Source organism: Empidonax traillii, unplaced genomic scaffold (assembly GCF_003031625.1).
Source record: "Empidonax traillii isolate 1590-97213 ecotype Southwest subspecies unplaced genomic scaffold, ASM303162v1 scaffold754:size369281, whole genome shotgun sequence".
NCBI classification, from domain to species: Eukaryota; Metazoa; Chordata; class Aves; order Passeriformes; family Tyrannidae; genus Empidonax; species Empidonax traillii.
The window spans coordinates 327,348-350,533 of record NW_020955947.1 but is presented as its reverse complement, the minus strand read 5'-3'; the positions used below and the strand labels follow the sequence as shown (position 1 = coordinate 350,533).

General features: G+C 42.5%; 1 protein-coding gene across 2 annotated transcripts; it reads right to left on the bottom strand.

Moving 5' to 3' along the window:
• Window positions 1–338: 338 nt before the first annotated feature.
• Window positions 339–22,056, bottom strand: RUFY2 (RUN and FYVE domain containing 2). Of its 2 annotated transcripts, none has more exons than XM_027900846.1 (18): window positions 22,007–22,056; window positions 19,464–19,637; window positions 18,873–18,990; window positions 17,710–17,811; window positions 16,715–16,838; window positions 13,722–13,783; window positions 13,061–13,126; window positions 12,212–12,281; window positions 10,942–11,043; window positions 10,255–10,371; window positions 9,613–9,780; window positions 8,453–8,550; window positions 4,664–4,783; window positions 2,778–2,907; window positions 2,326–2,420; window positions 1,688–1,736; window positions 1,319–1,396; window positions 339–482 (listed from the first exon to the last, which is right to left on the bottom strand). In XM_027900846.1, exons 1-18 carry the CDS (start codon window positions 22,008–22,010, stop codon window positions 339–341), a joined length of 1,821 nt encoding a protein of 606 aa, XP_027756647.1. In that variant the 5' UTR covers window positions 22,011–22,056. The 2 variants fall into 2 exon arrangements, with proteins under 2 accessions (XP_027756647.1, XP_027756646.1); XM_027900845.1 differs by lacking the exon at window positions 22,007–22,056 and adding an exon at window positions 21,348–21,710.
• Between the last annotated feature and the right edge of the window lie 1,130 nt (window positions 22,057–23,186).

Below are 23,186 nucleotides of genomic sequence, written 5' to 3'. Positions count from 1 at the left end.
TCAACAACTAAAATACCCCCCAAATACACGTTAACGCTGAGTCTCCTCATAAGCCGCCCTGCCTCCTCCCAGAGGAGCTGCTGAGCCATTTGTTAGACCAACATCTTCATCTGTTTTGGTTTTTTTTTCCACATGTGCATTTTCTACATTGGGGTCCCATTTCTTCTGCTGGTTTCAAGAGGAAGCAGAGAAGTAACTCCTCCACAGCACCTCAAAGCTGCAACTCCACAGCGCTTACCTGGAAGGCTGGGAATACTTCTGTCCATTCCTTAGGTGGTGCTGGGTTTTCTACAGGAACAGCTAAAGAGCAGAACTAACAAACAGCTTGTGGCACAACCTTAGGGCACGTTAGAAGAGCACCTCTGGATGAGGATTGCGTGGCAGGAGTCGCAGACCCGGACGGGCCTGGGGGAGGAGGGCAGGGGCAGCTCGTTGTCAGAACAGGCATTGCAGAAGATCTCGCCACAGTTCCTACAGTGATGCTGAACAGGGGGGACAGATTGAAAGTTTAAATTTACAGTGGAAATGTACTTGGCAAGTGGAAAAAATAAACAATGTACAGGGAGCAATCTGAAATGTGGCCCCTTTCGCTTCTTGGGGCTGAGCATGGAATCAGCTCTCGAAAGGGAATTCACCCACATCTCAAACTATGATGCAATCCTACACAGACCAGGTTTATCTAGGGCTGCACCACACACAGATGGGGTGGGCCCTTATATATTTATTACTTCTAGAGCCTTAAATACTTATTACTTTTTTATTGATACATATGCTCTGCAGATTTCACTCAAACCCTGGATGAAGCACATTTTCTGCTGTATAAAAACATAGGAGGAGCAGTGATATTCCCAACAGTGGATGCTTCTGGCAGGTAGCAAACCGAGATTAAACAAAAAGGTAAAACCAAAATTCATGCACACATTAATAAAGCATGGAAATTGCCACCACATTTTACTTTCAAATGACAATAAACTCACATTTTCTAACTCCACTGTATAAAAAAATGTCATAAAAAGACTTCCACACGTCAAATTGTAACAGTGCCAGAGCTGACAAGTGTTTGAGATGAGGATTCCACAAAGTAGTTAAACAATTATAAAGTTTTAAAATATTCCTTTGTGGCACTGAACCAAAAGTCACTGTTTCTTTTGAAATTAGGGCCCAGGGCATTGTATGTATCAAAGAACTAGAAAGACACCTCAACAATAACTCTGCATTCACCTGAGCATTGGAACTTCACGGCACACCTCTAAGATAATTAATTTTTTTCTTATAGTAGTTACAAACACGTTGGAAGAAATCTTATTAAAAGTTTTACCTTCCTTTTGGAAAGTGAAAATTCCTTTTCACATAGCTTGCAATGTGTGGCCTCTTTGTCCTTCAACCAAACCTGGCCCTGGAGGGAAAATTACCATAATTGTATGTACCTGATGAAGTTAAACTTTGGGCTGCAGGGGACAAGACAAACCAAGAGCAGAACATTTCCTGCCTGAACTGCTCAGTGCTCTGGGAGCAGTGCAATGGCACAAAGACACTTTAGAGCAGCACAGGACTGCCCCAAAACACCCAAAAGCAAGAGGAGATAAGACAGAGCAAGTATAGGTGCAAAGAGAACATGCTTGAGGTAGTCAAGATTTCAAAAGGAACAAAAAAAAAATATGTTTTCTTTCCTCACAATACTACTGACCTGCAGTGCTTTGTTGGCTTCCTTTATATCTTCTATTTTCAGCTTTGATCTAAAGAATAAGACAACACTATTTCAAACTTCTACACGGTCAGTCATGGTCTAACAACTTGAGAAGTTGGTTTCAAACTTCAAAAATTCTAAGTCAAGTGCTCTGAACAGGAGCACAAGCCCACACTGTGTCACTGTGGAGCCTCCCCACAGCCACCCATTGCCACCCACTCACCACTGAGCCACAGGACACACCCCAAGATATTCCAGAGGCATCCAAGTCCCCTGCCAGGGGCTGCTTGGGGCTGGGGGAATTTCCCTCCCAGTGGCTGGGAGGGGCTGTGTTTGGATCTGTGCTGAACACAGGGTTGGTTACTGTGAGCAGAGCAAACACTGAGCCAAGGCCTCTTCTGCTCCCTGTCCTGCCACTCTGGGGGAAGACTGGGGGTGACCAAAGGGACATTCTAGAGCTGCCAAAATTCAAAATTAACAGACCTGACCTAATTAGACACATTCACTTCTCCTAACTGGTTAGTGACCAAAATAACAATATTACTGTCACATACAGACTAATACACTTGAGCCCCTGCTTGCTGTTCCTCACTCAAGTTTATCTGACAATAATAAGTCACCACGAATGACGGAATTACTCGCTCAGCTTGGACGCCAGTTCTTGGAGAGCAGCTTCTTGGTCTTCACAAATCCCTTTCAGTTGCTTGTTCTTTTCCTGAAGTTTAAGGAACTCCTTACAACAAAACAAACAAAGTAAAATGAAGCCAAACTCCTCTCAAGTTGTATTTGCCCCCTGCCTAAAGAGCTGCTCCTGCCCAGAGCTGAGCGTGCTGGGAAGGCCAAGGGAACGAGGGATCAAGTTCAACTTGGAACAGCAACCACTCAGAATTAAACCAAAGTCCTGAGTTCTGATCTGAGGGCTAAATGGACAGTAGAACCCCCATTTTTTCCCCTATTTTATTTGTCAGAATACATTAATTTAATCTTCCTTTTCTACTAGCAGAAATTCTTAAAAATACCACGTCTAAGTCCGCAATTAACTTGGCAGTCAGTGTCTAAATTACTAGTCAAATGTTGCTGCAGAATTTACTTTTTTAAGGTTCATTATTTCTTGGGTCTCTATTCTCAGATGAGATACAGTTTCCTTCTCCTTCTGAAGATCATCCTCTAAGGTTTGCCGCCACTCTTTTTCTATCTTCAAATCTGTTTCCAGCTGAAACCTGGAATATGTAAAACAAAACAAGCAAAAAAAATCATTGTGCACAAGGGTATAATTTTTAAAAACAAAGATGAGTTTATTTCTGGGTTCATTAGATTATTATGATAATAAATTACTAACTTACAAGTTTTCCCAAACAGAAATAATGAATCAAAGTAACAATATTTTATGGATCAGTGCAGTAAACAAAGCACTGTCACTTAGAAAATGCTTTTAAAAATAAGTGTGCATAAAGGACCAAGAATATGGAATAATTTTGAAGAGCTGGCCTTTGATATAAATGAGAGAAGCCTAACCACAAAATTCTGAAGTATTTTTAAAGCATGCATAAGTGAAAGCCTCCTTAACCTTAAACAGCTTGTTTCTAAAATAAACCCACCCAATCTGCCAGTGCTGATGCAGACAATGATTGCATATGTCTCTGGTACCCAGAGAAGTTGTTTAATTTTACACCTGTAAACGTGGATCTTCTATTTAAGACTAATGTTTATGGCATTTTGAACAGAACTGAACATAAAGGAGGACAGACTTCAAATGGCCATTTTTATTTCTAGGTAACTGAGGTCCAGCACAAAGAGGGAGGTGGATTCTGTCAATTTAACAGAAGTCCAGTTTAAAGGAATTAAGGCTACTCTGATGGAAGGTCCGTTCCAGCTGGAATTTTACTATCAGTTTCATGGAAGAGTGGGAGTTTAGAATGTTATGGAGAAACCAAAGGGTGGAAGCCCACTGGTCAAACCTTGCAGATGTAAACTGGGCCAAAACAAGAGGAAAACAAATCTCAGAGTATTCATGCAAGGTCTCCTGATGGAAAACCTGTGTCCACATTGATTATCCTGGTTTAAAACCACAACCATTTTCAAAGGAAAGACTTACATTTTGGGACACTACCTCAGCATCTGGCTGGGGAAGAAGTGAACATGACCTGGAGGTTTCAGAATTGCAGAATTCTGAGCCTGGGGTCTGAACTGTTCTTTTGGCCAAATCTGCAGAGATGACTGGGGCAGTAAAGTGAACATTTATCATGACAGTTCAACAAGGTTATTAACATTCAGAGCTGTGAGAGAGGCAGGGAGGGCTAATAATGGGATTGGAAATCACCAAGATTTAATATTTGTGCCACAGATTTACTTCAATAATTGATGTGTTATCTTCCCAAACAGGGAAAACACCTGCCCTTACAGGTAGCTTTTAGCATTCCATAGTTCTTTAAATTAGTACTGAATGATTTAACAGGAGAAAGACTAAAGGGTTGGCTTTTACATTAATTTTGAACTTTTATGACTTGGGTGGATTTTTTTTTTTTTCCTGTGCAGTGTAAGTTAAACCACTTCTATCTTATTCACAAGCAGATCAACCAAACTATTCTTATGCCACTTCTGTGTAAGTTTATCCTACTCCATACTCGTGGGTTTTGTTAAGAGTGTGTATTACTACTGCTACTACACTATGTAGTTTTCCCCATTTAGGGTAATTTCCTCCTGAATTAAGCTGGCAATTTTAGACAAAAAAAAATAATACTGTTCTTCCCCTTCCTTTCAAGCTGCACATCATTTTAGAGGCACTCAAAGCCAGCTTGACTTTCCTGGAATGGCATCTTTTCTTCTGCCTTGCCAATACCTCTCAGTAAGATCTTTAGTATTTACATTCTGTTAAAAACCATTTCTCAGTAACCAGCCTGGATCAGGACACAGGACATATTGCCATGTAGAATGTTTACTGCCATGTGTTTTTCCAAACAGCAAAGCCATACTCACAGCTGTTTCTCCTTCTGGGAGAATTCCTTCTGCAGACTTTCAGATTTATTCACATATTCCTGCTTAAGTTTCTCATCCTCGGCCTCAGCCTCCATTTGGGCCTTCTCTGCTTGCTGCAATCTGGTGTAATTCAAATCAACTTTGGGTAAAACTGAAGCTAGAATTAGGGTGTAGAGGGTGAAGAAGACAAATAAAAGAAAAATGGGGAAATAGGAACATTTCTAAATAAAAACAAAGCCTGGGGGAAGCTCACAAACTCAAACGAGAAATCCATCCAATGCCTCGAGAACTGCAGAACTCTCACAGTCAGAGAGCAAGCACTGCCAGTAATCACTGCTTTATTTTCTGCTCATGAGTAACAGGTGCCAAAGCATGATGATACATAGCTTGAATTAAAGCACAGAACTTGATGCTTTTCTTTCTCCTTTAGCGTTCCTTCACGTGGTTCTTTTTTGAAGCTTTTCTTTTTGCCCCCCAGATAAATCCTGTGGAGTACTTGGCTCACACCAGTCACCCATTAGGATGGGGCAGAGCATGTGTTGTGCAAAAGCAGCTCAAAACAACTGAGGCTTAAGGCTGAATACAGAGCACTGCAATCACACAGCAAAAAACTTGACTAGCCTAAGACATCAAAGGTCCCACTACACTTAGAGAACTACCTCGACCACATCATACTCTTAAATTAATTTAAATAATCTGTATTAAAAATAACGCATTCTTACACTGGTTAAAATAGCTCCATATTATAGACAAATAAAAACGATTCGTCAAGAAACGAGGGATTGGGGTTTTTTATTTAATCCTTCCCTACTGAATTCCAGGGGTCTGTGCCTGGGTCAGCTAACACTGCCCTTGGAACCCCTTAGTTCACTGTGGGTCCTCTCTGCTTGGTCACCTCTTTAGTGTAGAAAAAAAAGATGGATTTAAAGGGAATGTACTCCAATGGGACTTGTGCTGTGCCAGGCTGCTCCTGCCTGGGGAAAAGGCAGGAGAGAGGGAGAGCCTAGGAAATGCCACAGAATGTCCCCACCTGCTGCATCCCACTTAGCAAAACTGTTTAGGGGCCTCTCAGGTAAGGGGTGGGAGAAATCTGAGAGATGCTTGATTTCTCACTGCCAGCAGCTGCCTCAACACAGAGCAACTCGACTCCGGTGTCAGCTGAAAAGAGGTAAGTCAGCAATATGTTTGCATTTGGGCTTCTGCTGATGCACCAGCAGGAGTTTGCAAAAGCTGCCAGTAAAAGAGTGAACACAGGCTGGAATTAAACCATCTTATCCAGTGGGCACTGTCTCAGCTGCCCCAGGGGCTGGGAATGCTCCCAGTCACACCTGCAGTGGTCGTGCCCAGAGGGCAAGGAGAACACAGGGGAAAGGCAGGTCAGTGCCCTGTGCAGAGGCTGAATGAAGCTACAGGACATGAACAGTAACAGCAAGTTAAATCCTGCCCTAAATCACAAAGTCTACTCCACTGCAGTTTGCACAGGCAAGGCACAAAGGGCTGTGCTGCCCCAAAGCTGCAGCCCTGGGTGCTGGGCCTGCCTGCACTGCTGGCACTCACCCCCAGGCTGAGCTGGCCCAGCCTGCAGCTGCACTGGCCACCCCCATGGTCCTGGGGCAGACACTGCACAGACAGTCAGGTAGGCAGTGCTCCCAATTCTGCTATGGCCCACCCACTGCTCTCCTTTGGGTTCTCTTTGGGGATGGAGGATATTTACTTTTCATTTTCAGGAGCCAGCCCATGTTACAGGCTCTTTCTGACTCCAGCCTAAGGAATAAGGCAGTACCAAACCACGGAGTAGAAACCTTTCTGTATTATTGTGTCCTGCCCCCGCTTTGGCAAACACATCCCCTTCTGCTGAAAGACCTGATGACTTTCCCAGTCAACCTGCACTCCAAATTTCAGAGCAAACATCAGGAAGTGTATCAGGGGCAGTCAGGAGGTTAAACTCTCTTATTTCTGCAGTGCAGCCAAGCAGCAACTCCCAGCAGAAATTCAAGTCGTAAAGGCAGCCTAGTGATGGGTGGAGGGAGAGAAAGGGCTTTGGGCACTCCCACAGGTGTTGATGATGATGCTGACACAGCCAGGCAGATCCTCAGCTGACAAACCAGTTGGACAAGTTCAGGGGCTAGGCCCTAACTCTAAATCCTATTTATCACTGCCCCTTTCCCAGCAGCCAGCAGGGTGCAGCTGCTCTGGGCAGGAGGCACAGCTCCAGCACTTGCTGTCCCTCCTGCCTGCAGTCCCACCCAAGCCAGGCTCCATGACAATATTTCACCACGTGACATCAGCAAAATGGAATTGTGCTTTAGCTGTTTTACCCCCAAACCCTGTACACACAGAACATATGTTGGCAACACCTTCTCTTCTCACACACATTGTTCTGATAGAACACTCAACTCCTCTGCCCTCAAACTCCTGTCGCTCTGGGTTAGAAAACAGTGCTTGTTACAACCACAGCACCCCACAGAGAGCCTGCTTGGGGGGGATAAATACAGCCTACAACTGACAGCAGTAAGCAGGGAAAAAGGTATCTAACCGTTCAAAATAAACTTTGTTTGACAACTAAGAAGTGATTAAATAGCATTAGAAAACTAGCTCACATTTGCTTAGTAATAGTGCAGGAATTTACTGGTTTTTTAAGAGGGGTAAAGTGAGATGGGAGGTCATGTTCCTCCAGAAAGCAAAACAGAACCCAGCTACAACCAGTTACAGTGCAGGATTTCTAATACCACCACTTTAAAGTCTGAATTTTAAAGTTCTGAAGGTCTAGTTCATCAGTAACTATTTGGAGACAGCAGGGGAGGAGGAGCTTTCAGAATGATATATCCTTGACAAGCTTATACTGGTGCTGAGCTTCATTGCTGGCACATTTGACGAATGACATTGCAATAGTCCTAGTTTGAGTTAACAGATCTTTGTCACTTCATGAATGCAGTGGACAAAAATCAAAGACAGATGAAAGGCAGCAAAACATTAAAAAACGAAAATTGGGATAAAGGATAAAAAGAAAAAGAAAAAAGAGGGAAAAAGGATGTCAATAAAAGAATATTCATGTCACTAATTTTTTTTTTTTAATACATGTTTTTCATAATCAGATTTAAATGAAAAAAAAAGACATGTCAAACACCAACATGACAGGGCTCATGGATATGTTATATTTTACAATTAAAAAGGTCAATGTTGCATATAAGGCCACTAAATTAAAACATATGAATCATATTTTAACATCATGTAGTACATGCAGTCTAACTGTAATGTAAATTTATATTCTGGACTTTTAGTCTTTCACTTTTCAACCTTCCAATGTGAAAACTCATTAGGTCTTTGAAAATAATGGCACTTCCAAAGCAATGGACAAAATTGTAACAGCTTCAGTAAGTACACCAGTGATCCTTGAAGGCATTAAATGCTTATATTAAGCACATGCTTAAGTACAAGATTAATGCTTCAGTTTCTATTGCATTTCATTCAGGTGAGGGAAAAAATAGGTAATAATGAATCATAATTTTGCAACAACTGAAAGAGCAGCTTTTGATATCAGCACAAAAACCTAGGACCAGAAGAAAGGTGGTGTAGGGAGAAAACTGAAAGAGCAAGTTTGTATTTCAAGTAAGTTGTGTTTGCTAAACAGAAGAAAAGACCAAAGGGCAAAGCACTGGTTGAAGTTTCAGAAAGGTTCATTTTAAATGCTCTACTTGACAGTTACATTTCAGTGGCAGCTGTGCAGGAATGCAGGAAAATGTGAGGGGATGGAGTGATGAATGAAGAGAAATAGAGATGAGGCTGTACCTTTGTTCTAGTTGTTTCATAGTTGCATTAATTTGATTGGTCTTATCCTCTAATCGACTAATTATTTCACTCTTTTCTTTCATAGCATCTTCAGAAACCTGTGTTACAAAAAAGGTCAAAACTGAAGAGGGTGTGTTTTGCACTGCTACCTCATGGGGGCTTTTGCTTCAGTGTCTGAAGGGGAAAATGTTGCAATGACTTCATGTTTTGATTACTTTTAAGCATTCCCTTCTAAAAACCCCTTGCTGACAAGTACTTAACATTCTGTGCCTGCAAAATCTGTAGTTTTGTTACCTTATCAGTGAAGAGCCAAGATGCTTAGTCCTGAAAATCACTAAGGTTCTCCTACAAATGCAAACCCCACAGACCCATACACTGAAGAACATCCCCTTCTCGTTTTTCTTTCCAGTTTTACTTATATTTCTCTTCCTCTGGTCCAGTTTCCTAACAATTGCAGGGGGAAAAGTAGGATTTTTTGTCCATCACCTCAATTATCTCTCTGCAGCATCTTGATTTTTCCCCCTCATTCTGTCACAGATTTGACTAGTTTCTTGTGCTGGTTTGGGTAATTCATTCCCTAAAACAAAGTCATGTTCTGCATTAATAATTCACTGGTAAACTTCCCCAGTGTTTTGCTATCTGTTCACTGCAGGGGGAGTCTCTGAGACCCATATTCTCCCAAAAAGGCATTGCATTGTTACAGATTTTCTTAAATCTGATGACAAAATAAAAGATTTTTTAAAAGGAAAAAAAACCTCAAAACTGTGATTACTTTTATCCACTTAACACAGTCTTGTCTTCCTTTCCTTGCTTGAAAAGGTCATGTTTTCTCTTTAACTCCTCACTACGTGCCTACATTCTTTTGTTTTTTTAATACAAGACAGGCCAAAAAAAGTCATTATACAGATGCACTATTACTGTCTCTCTTTCACACAGCTTGTTATTAGGCCATGATCTTATCCCCACCCTCTTTTCTTCCATAATCCCACCCAGTGACTGCCCTCAGAACTTTGTGTGAAGTCACCTTTGCACAGGCAATGCTCCAAAATGTCACACTGACCTGAGGAGCTTACGGGAACCAAAACCCAAGGGAACAGCATATTTAACTGACCAGAGTGGCAACGCATTCCTCCCTCTTGGTTTGTTTGCAGCAGTTTTACCTGCAGCTTTTGGTACATTTCCACATTAATTGCTTTCACTTCATCAAGCTGCTGGCGGAGGCCGATGAGGGTATCCTGCTTCTCGTGGATGTCCTTCTCCAGCAGCTTCATGGCAAGCTCTATCTCGTGTTTCATACTGACTTGAACCACCAGCTCATTCTCCATATCCTATAAAACACAAGCACAGTGCAACACAGACTAATTAAAGAACTGTGTAACGCTCTATCTTGAAAAAACCCTGGGAAGCAAACTCAGAGCAGCAGCACCACCTATTGCAGCCCGTCCAAAATTCTGCCCCTCTTCCATTTTGCACATTATCCACTAAATAAATGTTACACTCATCTACTGAGTGACCAGTGGGGATTTTTAAGTTCAGGAGAAAACAATTCACATGATAAAAAATTACCCTGTCAGTGCTGCACACTTGCCTCAGTATTAATTACAAACCCAGAACGAAAGTATTTATATTTTCACATGAATGATTCAGCACAGGTACAGGAGCATAAAGTATTGCTAACAACTTAACCTAAAATTCCTCAAAGAAAAATATTTTTTCTGTACTATTCTTCAGCAACATTATTATAAAAATATTGATGTGCTGATTGTTGAAAACCCCTTTTTATGACAGGCAGTAACACTCACCTGTCGAAGCTGGGACTCCTCCCGAAGCTGCCTGCGAGCTTCACTGTACATCTCGTCCAAGCCCTGCCTGGAGTGTTTGTAGGTCTGAAGTTCTGCTTCAACATCCACTTTAGTTGCCTGCAAAGATACAGAGAGTCTTTCTCCATCACAAGTACAGCAATCAATAGCACAGGTTTAGGGGAAACAAAATTAAGCTGACAAGTAATTGTCCAAGCAGAGTACGAACACGGAGAGAGCTGTTTCTGCCCCATGACTATCACTTCTATAATGAGAATTGATTAAAGATAACAAAAGGAACATCTATAATTCAGCAATGTCCTCCTTCTGTGTCAGTTCAACACACAACTGTTTCAGTCCTGAGCAATCCAAACACCTGCTTAGCCTGGGCTTTTACCCCTTATCCTGGGAAACATGTACGAGGAGTTACAGAAGGAGCTGCAAATTGCAGCTGGAAAGACAAGTTCAGCACTTGTACACACAGCAACTCCAAACACAACGAGACAGGCCAACACAGACAGTCTGCAACTAAAACACAACCTGTTTTGACATGACTTTCAGACAGTATTGCCTTCTAACAGGTCCTTTCCCTGATGAAAGTTGTTTCAGATTTGGCCAAGTCACAGCTTCCTTCAGGCTGAGATGTACAAACACAACGCCACGACGTTACATGTGGTGAGACCAACATACCTCTAGATGATGCTGTGTTTTCATTAAAATCAGAGTATTTTCACTCCTTAACTGATGGTTTTCCTCCTGGAGTTTAATTATATTGTTTTTAGCTATCGCCAACTGAAATGAAAACACAAACAAACAAAAGCAAAGCAGTGTGATCACTACTGTGGGTAGAAATAAAGGGAAAAATGTTGTGATAAATGCAAGGCCAAGACATCCTCTGCTCTATTCTCACCTACCAAACAGAGGATTAATTGTTTTGAAGAAAACAAAGCCCCTGGTTTCAGTACTGAGTCACTTCCATTACACACCAGGATGAGTATTCAAGATACTTCATTATTCCCTGGCTGGCAAAGAACGTGCTTTCTTTTCCTTGCTTCATTATGACCCTCAGTTCCCTTTCCTCATCCTCAGTTTTTTGCTTCCATTTGACTTCAAGTTCATCCAGTTTTATTCTCTTTTTTAGACATCTTAATGTATCAAATGGAGCAATTCACATAGGAAAGCAAAGCAAACATATTTACAGCAGATGACACTTTATAACTGGGCCCTACAGAATACACCTTAACGTCAGAATTATAATGAGCAAAACAGGTGAGAGCTGGGTTGTAAAGGAACCAGAACACTCCGAGAATTGACACTCAGAAACAATGTCTTCCCTCTGGTTGGATACATTATACCCAGAGTCCCTTCCACAGCTGCATTTCGAGTTTTCAATTTGCCACTTCATTAACTATTTCTCAAGCAGCTCGGACTTAAAAAAAAAAAAAGATGTTCTCTCTTACAAAACTAAAAACACTGGAATCTAGTCAAGCATCAAAGATAAGGAGAAATATAGGATATAAATATAAAACCAGAACTAGACCAGTCTAAAAGCTCGATATAAGCACCTAGCAAACAAGCAAGAAACAATCCTTTGGCTAAAACTGAGGAACAGAAATTGCTCGGTGAACTACTTTCTGTCTCTTTGTAGCAACTGGTGCCATCCATTCTGGACTAGTCATCTGCACAAAATCAGGCTGACAGCTGGCATTAGGAAAGGATTCTCTTCTCGTTTGGTCCAGAAGTTGGAAACTGCAAAGTCATACAGAATTAATGTACTGATGTTACAGCCTCCCTAGGCAAGCTGGCTTCAAATGCCTGCAGCTACTGCACCTTCCCTTTAGGCCAAAATAAAGGTGTCTGAACCCATCATACAGACCTTAGGCAGAATAAGACACTTTATTTAGCAAAACAGCCTTGGAGAATGAATAACACGTTATCCATCCCCAAAAGAAAACAATACCTCTTCGATCAGTTTGGTGTTTGACTTCTCCAGTGAATCAACCCTCGCATGGAGGCTGCTGACTGTGCTACTGAGGGGAGAAAAGAGAAAATGGTATTCAAAATGACAGCAAAACTCAGCCAACCAAGCACAGAAACGTCCGTGTAAGGCCCAGGGATTAATGGTTAAGAGCTAAAAGGTCTGCTCCCCTTATCTGAGGTTTTCCTAAATATGAGAAAATTCCTCTCCTTTGGTGAACATTTTTATTCTTCTTTACAATTCCCAAAGTCATCCCTGTCACTTAAACTCCTGGCTAGCTGTAACTTCACATGGATTCTCCCTTTCCTTTATCCTCCCAATTATATCCAAAAGCATCCAAAAGATAAATGAGTTCCCTTCCGGGACAATCTCCCTGTTTACAAAGAGTTTACAATCTCCATGTTATTTTCCCCATAAAACCAAACCATTCTCCAGGTTCTCTTCCTCTAAAACACATTTCTTTTATAAAATCATTGATTTTTATTTTTTTTTGAGATCTGTCCTGAGGCTCTCTCTTTCTTGATGCTTCTTGACTTCATTTAGGAGTCTCATCAGAATTTTATTCCCATTTATTACTCTTGTTTTTTACAGTATCAAACCACAGCCAAGCCTTTTCCATAACCTTGTTTCTGCTGGAAGCACATGTTTTTTAGGTTGCACTTCACACACAGGAAAACAAACCACCATTTCAAACCAGACTATCTCTACTCCAACAGTAACCTTAGAGTAACTAATGATCAGGACTACTGGCATTAAAAAATTTAAAATATGATTTATTTCTAATGTCCCTGTAAGCCTGCCCTGACACACACGCTTCTAAGTTGTACTTACTTCAGCTGCCTGTTTAGTTCTTCCACATAATTCTTCTGGTCCAATATTGCAGCAATCTGTACATCTCTAAAGCAAGCACAAAGTGAAACTGGCTTTAACAAGATGATGTATGGAACTGAAAATACGCATATCTACCACGTGCAAATGTCCCCCTTGACTGTGTTTTTAAAAAGAAAGGAAGCAACTTCATCTCACAGTCATGAACTCAGTAACCCACACTGTGACATCACTGAGAGACAAAGAAATCCAGTGCTTTAACTACAAACCATTCCTCTACATGAAACCAAAGAGCACACACATCTGAAAAGAAAAAGGATGTTTATTTACTCTGCCATTAACTCTGGTTCTTGGAAACAAGTGACTAAACCCCAAGCTGAGGGCTTAGAGGTCTGCAGGTCCCTTTTCCCTGCCACCCTGCAATCCCCCACTGCTGTCCAGCAGGGAAAGGCAGGAGGAGACGCTGCTGGAGTTTGCTCCAGACTGCAAATGCTCTTCCAGCCATCCACTCCTGCAAAACAATTTAGGATGCCTTTTTGCTCAAGACAGTGAAATCAGAAGATTTCATTTCTAGGGAGCCTGACTTATTTCCACAAAGAACAGGGCCCCAGTCAAGAAACCATTTGTTAATATGCAAAATCAGAGCTATTTGGTGAGGACATACCTTTCTTTACCCCCAATGTCATCATCACTCTTCAAATACACAGAGAAATCAATCACCCCAACCTGGAGGAAAGCAAAGGGACAGTTTCATACCATGCAAATAACTGCTGTTGGTATTTACAGCCTTGAGATTGGTCCAGTTTCAGCTAAAAATATGAACTATACAATTTTAAATGAGGTTTGGGTTTTTTTACGTGTAAACTCCATACTTACTAAGATTTATGTTACATTTTAATAACATTAACAATGTGTCATGTACCAAATTCCAAAGAAAAGATGACTTCTTCCTCTGGCTGAGCCTAGACACGAGCTTGGAGGAAACTTTCATTTACTACACAGCCCTCCCCCTGGCTGATTATAGAGTGTTTCAGAAGATTCCCTGTCACAGCACACCTCCCCAACTGATGTTATCCCATGTTTTGTTTTACAATATTCCTTGTCAAAATGATACCACCTCTCCACACTTGCTGATTCCCAAGTGGGACAAGTCAATCCCATTCATTTTTTTAAACTTTACTAAATCTGAATCTGATTAATTTCCTATTCAATTGTCATTTAATCATAAATCCTATGTATTTAGCATGGCCATGAGTTCTGCTTCCAGCTCTATTCATTAATGTCTAACTAAAGTATTTAATCACATTTGCTTTACCAAACCCCTTTCTTTTTGGTCTCCAGCAGACTTTTCAGAAAAGTATTTCAATTCTCTGATCTGCTGCTCTTTTCTGGAGCTCCCTTTAGCTTTGGAATACAAGTCTAACATTTTCTTGGTTTATACCATGCACTCAGTATCCTGTGATGCTCTTCTACGTATTCTTTCCATGTCTTTGCTAAAAAGTCTCTTCTCCAAAAAGCTTTTTAAAAATGTATTTTGCTTATTAAAGCCAAGCACTATCTCTATAAAAACAAAGGCGAGATGTTCTCTCTGTAAAAGTTCCTTTATTTTAGTTCTCCATGTCTCTTCTTCTAGTGTTAGATCTTATTTTACACAAGATGGGTGTCTAAAACTGATATTAGGTGGTAACCAGAATAAACAGTCAAGGACAAGTTAACCCTTTGATCCAACAGCACACATACCCAGTCAGCCATAACTTTTCTTTCCCACAGGAGTTGCTTTTCATCAGATATATGCTGCAATACAGCAATAATCACTTAAACTACTAGGATTCTTTCTACAAAGAAGCTGAAAAAAAATACTCATCACTGAACACAGTCTACATTCATTTATAAAGACTTTTGCATCTGCCTCTAAAGAGAATGTGTTAAGATTTTCTTGGAAAAGATCAAAGTCCGTTGCAAAGCAGGAAGAATTCCAAGTCTTGTTTTGAAGATTGAAAGCAGTCCCAGCTCTCATAAGGTTTTCCATGACACTATGCAAAGAGAGTTTTTGTTCCAGGTCCTTGTACCATTCCTATTGTGTTCCAGAACAGCAATAAATGAACCAAGCAGGATAAAGTGACCATGGTACATCCTCCAGAGGAGAAGGATGAGTTACACTGAGGATGGAAACAACGCTGCATCGCTCCTGTTGCATCCATTTGATGACAAAGCACGAACCTGCATCCTTGCACTGACAATCACCACCACCCAAAGGTCTGACCCAACAGCCCCTGGGCCCCAGGAGCTGGATCATCACATCCTGAACAGTCTCTAGTGAGATTTCTAACAAATCACAACTCCATAGTAACAAAATTCACTGGACATAAACATCTGTCGTGGGTTTGTCAACCAGCTCCCGCCTGGGGCTGAAAATAGTTTTTCCAGGTGGATTTCCAGAGAAAAAGCCAATCAAAAGTTTTAGTAACACCCTCTGTCAATTACATATTTAAGAAAATGGAAGAGAAGGTTGTTGGGCAGATGAAATAGGAGCCATGTAGGTGAAGGCGGCAGGCCCAAGTGGGCCAGGGCCCCTTCCTTCCCCTGGCCCTGGGCTGGGGGCAGGTGTGGCACTGAAGCCCCCCTGACTGAAACATGTTACAGAGTGGAGGAGAAACTCTAAAGAAAGACTGCCTGGATGAGAAATGTTGCAGGAGGAATTCTGGCAGAGCTAACAGAGCCTCCAAGGTCAAAGCAGGAGAGAGAAGAGAAGGCCGAAAAGGGGGAAACTCCTTCTCTCCCCCCACCTTCAGCAGCAAAGAGATTGAAAACTAAAAACCTCTGCCACCTGTGGAAGATTGTTGGGGAGTGCATGAAGAAGATGTAACTCCATGGGAGGCCTAACACACCTGTGGCCCATGGAGAGAGAGACCTACGCTGGAGTGAGTCGGCCTGGTAGGATTTGTGTGATCCCAGTGAGGGATTCAGGCTGGTGCAGCTGAATTTGTTACCCTGAGGGACAGCAGAGAATGGAAGAACTGTTACCTGAAGGTGGACTCACATTAGACAGGTCCATCAAGGACTGTCTCTCAGGGGGAGGAACCTCACAGGAAACAGGGGTGGACTCAAAAGCCATTACCCCTTGTATCTGTGGGAAGATCATGGTAAGACAAGTGTCCCCTTGCAGTCCATGGAGGACCCCACAGGGCCTGGGTAACCCCCTGCCTCTGGTCTTAGCCCAGGAGAGGGTGAGCTCAGCCCTGAGGCCGACATAGAAGAGAGAGAGAAAAACAGTTCCAGCTGCTACGAATCGGAGTTGTCATCCTAAAGATAATAGAAAAGAAACTTTCAAAGTGCTGCAAAATTATTTAAAAGACCTTTAGCTCTGGAAGTGGAAAAGAGACTGCTTCTCCTCCTGAACTGATACAAAGGGGGGGGGTATTTCTGTAAATACATAGCATTTTTGCCCAGTTAAAATTGTTGTATATATATAGTTCTTTAGTTTTTATCTTGCTAGTAATAAAGTAATAATATTATTCTCCCCAATCAGATCTCTTTTGTCTGCATAAATCTTCTCTCAACTTACAGCAATTGTGTGGGGGGTGAGAAAAATTGACCCAAACCGAACCCACGACAACATCCTATGGATTGCACATTCCTTTACCTGTGCTGACTTACTTGCGAATCCAGGTCTTCTCCCTTCACACACAGGTTGGCATCTATCACATTTAACCCAACCAGCAGCCCAACAATTACTGCTCCTTCTTCCTCCATCATCAGGGCGTGATACTCATAAAATTCACTGTTAAAAGAAGGAAATTGCATCTTATCAGTGTATTCCTTATATATATATCCAATAAATTAATAACAAGTGATATACAAATCGGAATAGTTTCTCTTACTGTAGCCTACTTACAATGTCCTTCAAGATGAACTGGGCCTGTCCATACTTTCACCTCATAAATATTTAAAAATTCCAAGTGCATGGTTTGTCTCAGAGGCTATTAGAAACAAAGATACTACCTTTGGCTCCAGAAATCTGAGCCACGAGTTGCTGGATGGCTGGGATGTCTGGGGGCAAGCTTTAATTTGCCTTAAAAAAACAAACCAAACAAAACAAACCAAACCAGAAAAGGCTCTTCTGTACACATTTGCTTTAGACATTTTTGAACAGGATACTACAACAGATGGATGTCTGGCCACACTGACTCAGACAACTCTCATGTTGTTAAGAAGCACTGCAATGCAAGGCAAAAGAAGAATGGTAAAAAATTCCCTTGTGTGAAAAAATGTCTGGACTTCAGTGAACACACGCTTGAAATTCAAGAAGCCAAGGATGAGATTAAATGGGTAAAAGGCAAACAGGAAGGGCTGAAATGCTAAAAAGGTTCTTAAAATAAAAATACTTCACTAAAGAACAGCACTTTTAGATTCTATATGACAAACTGTGTTTTCAATGGCAAAGTCCCCAGCAGTTGAACAGCAAAACAACATCCTGACACATCAGCATTAACTAGGCATGCAGAACTAGTCTGGAAAATAGAACTGAAAATAAGAAAAACTCCAGAGGTTTTTAGTCCTTATTCTGCATGGTGGAGGAATGCATGATTATTTTTTTAGGAGATTAAACCTGTAAAAAGAAGTTCAGTGCCAAAATGTGATGGAGTGTTTACCTGAGGAGATCCCTCTGAATGATCAGGCAGCGAAGGTAATCAGCCATTTTCTTCTGCATCAGCGCCAAGCGCAGCCAGGCCCGGGCACGGCCCAGGGGTGTCCTGAAACAAGGGCATGGACACAGATTTATTAATAACACAGTGATTAATTCATGGTCTGTGGCATCTTATCGGTGTTCTGGTAGAGCAAGTGGTATTTCTGGAGGGGTATTTTAAACTGTTAGTTGAGTATCACAGATTGGGAAGCCACAATGTCCAGGCTTTGACTCCCAGCTTTGGGGTAACAGAAAATTTTTCACCTACTCAACTGAGCTTGGGAGCTTGGAAAGAACAGGACTAGAGAATGCACAAGAGCCTGATAATCTTGGAAGTCCTGCTTTGTGCTGAAGTAAAATGCTTGCAACAGTCCTGGCTCCTTTCTGCAGTTTGTTCATGAAGTTTTCCGAGGAACTGCAAGAAGAGTAATGGAATGCCCATCACAACTCCCCGTGCCTGCCTTCCCAGCCCTGTTCTCTGGGCCTGAACACGGACTGAGCTGTAGCTTTAACTCATACTCGTGTACAAATCCAGTGCCTTCTTAGGAAGGCAAAGAAAAAAAGATGAAAATGTATGTAAAGGGCAAACATGAATATCCAACAAATTAAACCTGGGCCTTTAGCTCTTCCTCTCCTAGGGCCTGCACACTTAGAAGCAGTAGGCACATAAATGCAAAACAACCCACACAGGCTGTATCTGGATAGCAGGAGAATAACGTCCTTGGCAAAGAGCCCAAGAACAAATAACAATTTTTATGCCTAAGTGGTTTAGAGGAGTTCTAAAGCACAATATAACCCTTACGCTGCCACATCCCCATCCCAGCGTAACCAAACCCTTCTGGAATTTTGTGTGCAGCCAATTATCAGGCTTTTCTGCAAAAAAACCCAAAACAAACACACACCAAAACCCACAAAACAAAACAAACAAACAAATGCAAAAAAAAACCCCAAACAAAACAAAAATCCCAAACAAAAAAACCAAAACAAAACCAAAACCAAAACAAAAAACACCAGAAAAGCACAAACACTGCTTTTCTGGCTGGTTTGTACAGAACAAGCAGTCAGCAGCCACCTGGACATTCTCAGTCAGGTCCTTTACTTTCCTGTGTTGTTCCCAAAAGTACTTACTTAAGACCAGGCAAATCTCTGACACTTGCTGCTATTTCCTCAGCTTCTGGATAGAGTTTCTCCACAAGTTCCAGAGGACCCCAGATGGTTTTATTGTAACTTAGGAAGGATTTTCTTACTACGAGAAGAAAAATTAAGTAACTGATTAATTTAAATTACTGCAGTAGCTTTCTTCCTGATAGCTGCTGTAAGAAAGGGTTAACTGCTGAGTCTGGGCTTCCAGATAATTCCTAACTTCCATACTGGTCAGCTCCCCAGTATCCAAAGCCAACTTCCCACTTACTTTGCTGGGAATGTAAAATTGATGTGCTAGAACAAAATAATATTAAAAGAATGTCCAGCTAAAAATAGATACTAAATACATACATGCAGCTGTGGTAAGCCCTGGACCACTCTACAACAAATGGTGCAGAGAAGAAAAAGTTGGTAAACATGGAACTATATGCGATGAAGAATTAATGACACTAGTAGTTATAAAAGCTAACAATTTACATATGTTTCAATTCTTAATGCAACACATTTTTTTATCTAATTCAAGAACGAAAGGAAGAAAAATGGCCCGTTTGGGATGAAGTAGAGCCATCACCACACCTTTCAGGCCGTGCTTGAGGCAGTGCTCCATGACCACGAAGAACTGCTGCAGAGGGGGGTAGTCGGAGTCCAGAGTGCGGCCAAAGCTCAGCGCTGACTCGATGAGTCCTTTGATACTCAGTTTAGCCATGTTCAGTAAGTTGGCCCTTTCTACAGCTGTGGGGTCCTTTACAGCTGTGACAAGAGAGAAAAAGAGGTGATGGTTCAAGTTTTAGGAGAGAGGCAGGGTAATGAAACGCTGCCTGGCCACCTGTTCAGAGGGAAAGAAAGGTACCCAAACCCGGGTAAACTCCTGGGAGTGACTCAGAGTAAAGCACCCACTCCAACAAATGTTCTTACAGTGTTTGAAGAGGTGAAGGAAAATCCCAGGCTGGAAATGTCAGTTTAGGTAGTGCTGTCCCAGCCAATAAGTGCAGATTAACACAGGCACCACTGCTGCACCCCAAACTGTGCTGCAGGACAGCCATCAGTGTCCTTTCCATGGCACCAAAGCAGCATTCCTACTAATGGACATATTCATCTCATATACTACAGTCTACCTACAGAAGCAGGCATCCTACTTCTTATCTACAATCACTTACTAATTAATTAGCTTTAATTTCACAGTGACAGAAACCTTCCTTCTTAGGCTGCACAGTCTCAGCCACTAAACAAGGAAATGTTACATATTGCATACTGAAAGTTCAGTTTCCCATCTAGCCACAAAGTATTTGCTACACAGGAAAGCTTAAGAATTAAAGGGTTTGCTTTAAATTGAAGTTTTTGGTAAACTTTATGAAGTATATGCTACAAAATCATGTTTGGGGATTGAATTTAGCCAATAAAAAACCCATGGCTTTTTACAGTCATCTTAGTCTGACAGAATGGACAACGTTTGTCTTCTTAGAGCTCCTGCTACTGAAATCAGTGTTCAGGAAAGTCTTAGTTTATTTTCATTTGTAGTGAAGCAGTTCAAACATTCAGGCCAGCCTCTATTTTATCAAACTAAACCACGGACAAAAAACCCCTCTGTTAATTCACCAAAGTAATCAAAGTAATCTGGAAAGAAGCAAAAAGAGTTGATGATTTACTAAATCCAAACAAATGAAGCAAAAACACGTATCATCTTTTTCAAGACACTGAGACAGAGATGTCAGAATATCTAGAAAGATTTCTGTCTTAGAAAAAAATGTGAGCCTGTTCCTCTGCAAATCTCTGTACTGGCATATGACCTTATGTGTTTGCACATCAGAAAGCACAAAGAACCCAAACCATCCTAACAGATGGATATTTTCTCAGTTCCTCAATAGCAAGGGAATGACTTGTTTCATTTCCTGCATACTACATCAATTTAGGTATTTAGGTATTAGATACTAGAAACGTAGGAAATTACTTTCTAAAACTGTGTTTTCCTATGTGCCTTCCAACTACCCAGCTACTCTATTACCATACAATACAACCTATTCCTAGGAAAAAAACAAATCACCGAGATGACTTACCTGAGATAACCTTTAAAAACTCCTTTTATAGTCCCCCAGGTCACCACACCTCAACAGAAAACCCCAAAGACACCAGGAAATCACGAGAGATGGTGTTGTGGCACAAACGTGCCCAGCTGGCAGGGACAGCTCCCTGCTTTGTCTCCTGCCTCTCTGTCCACTCAGTGCCACGACTGACAGACCCTGCCCGAGGCAGCATCAGCACAGGGTGCCTGGCTTGGGCAGGTGAGGCTTGCAACAAGAGGAGCCTTTCTGTGGGTAAGGCAGATTCCTGCTGCTTTAGTAGGTCTGCTACTGCCAGTACTAAACACAAGTGTTAGCGTAGGAAACGCCTTGCTTGCTGCAGACTCCAGGTGGAGGGCTCTGCCTTGCTGCATCTCCTCTCTATTGCCCAAAGCCATCGTACCAATTCCTTTTTCGGGTGACCTCATTTTGACTTTTGGAGCTGATCCTGCCCACAGACGAGACTCCTGCACCTAGTGCCCTTTTAACTGTCAGTCCTCTCGTCTGCTTCTTCCGAGGCAAAATGCATTTTAGGTCTGTTTTAAAGCATGGTCTAGCCGCATATAGCTATTTTTCTTCACCTACCTCTTAAATAAATAAATGGACAGACAAATAAATAAACAAACAAATAAATAAATATTAGCATTTAACGCGGTGTGTGAAACCCTAACTGCTGCTCAGGTACCGTACGGGGTGCGGCACAAACAGAAGGAGCTCTGGGGACTCTCCTCCGCCCCGAAGGCGCCGTTTGCCGCTGGTCCTGCAGTTGGGCATCACCAGGGCCGTGGCGCAGGGCACGACATCGCTGCCGTCCGGACGGGCAGGGCTGCGGGCTGAGCGGGCTCCGGCAGCGGCAGCGGGCGGAACGCGAGCCCGTCGCTCCCGGCAGAGCCCCCGCACGGTCCCGCAGCCCCAGGGACCGCTCGGCCCCGCGCCCCGAGCCCGCGGCCGGCCCCGCTCCGGCCCCGGCGGACCCCCCTGCCCGCTCCCCCCGCCCAGCCCAGCGTGTCCCGCCGCCCCCGCCCCGGCCGGCCCCGCTCCCCTGGCCGCGGCCGCGCTCACCCATGGCCGGAGAGGAGGAGCCGCCGCAGCCGCTCCCTGCGGGCCCGCGGCCCCGCCCGCCCCGTACGGCGCCCCCGGCGGCGGGAGGACCCGCCCCTATCGCCCTGTCGCGACAAACCCCCCTCGCCGCACACAGCCCGGGCGGGGCCGCCAGCAAGAGAGCCGGGGCAGCCTGCGGCACACGGGGCCGCTGACATCAGCTAAGCACAGCCAGCAGCACCAACCTGAGCCCTCCCTACCCCTCTCTCGCCGCTGAAAGCTTCAATCCTTGACATTTGTTCCAAATGATAATTCTCCACTGCCGGAAAACGCGTATCAGAACAAGTAGGGGAAAAAAATCTTTGAGTTCAGCACCTTAGAACATAGTATGGTGGAAATAATTGGCAGTATTTAAAAGAATCAAGGTTTTGGGATTTAATTTTAAAAAAACCTGAAACATGAATGTCACCAGAAAAAAAACCAACAAAACACACTGAGGTGTTAAACATCAAGCACTTTTGTCACATCCAGATGGGATCTCAGTTTGTGCTTACTGCACCTTAAGCACTACATACAATTTGCTTTGCTTAACAATTGTTCTAAATCCTGATCTTTCCCCTCCTCAGACGAGGCTAACCAGAAAGCTGTAGAACAAAAAGGTGTCCTTTACCTTGCTCAGCTTCAGAGACTGCACACAAAGCTGCACAGAGAAAGAGGGCCTGCAAGGAAGGACCAAAGGACAAGGGCAGCGCAGGGATGGAACAGCCCACAGGGACAGGGACACTCTTTGATAGATATATATATATACACATATATAAATTCACTACACATATTCAGAGTGTTTTAGAGCACCACATCTCAATTTTGTTGCAGAATACCTGATCAAAACATGGTTTCATCTGTAGATCGCTCCTGGATCTAAGTTTTACCACGCAAAAAGAAGGAAGGATGCATTTTATAAGTAGATAAGGAAATGTTCTAGTGCTTTAATTCATTTATAAACTTTTTAGTAGCGTGCAGTCCATTTTCTGGATAAGCAGAATTTGGTGTTAAGAAAATAGATTAGCTAAGTCTTAGTGTTTTGTACCTGTACGTCCTAAATATAGAAAGAAAAACTCTTCTAAATCAGTAAAGGTTGTTCTGAAATTGCTACTATAATGAACAGTACCTTTTACCCTATTTTTTCCACCTTTTGGAAGAC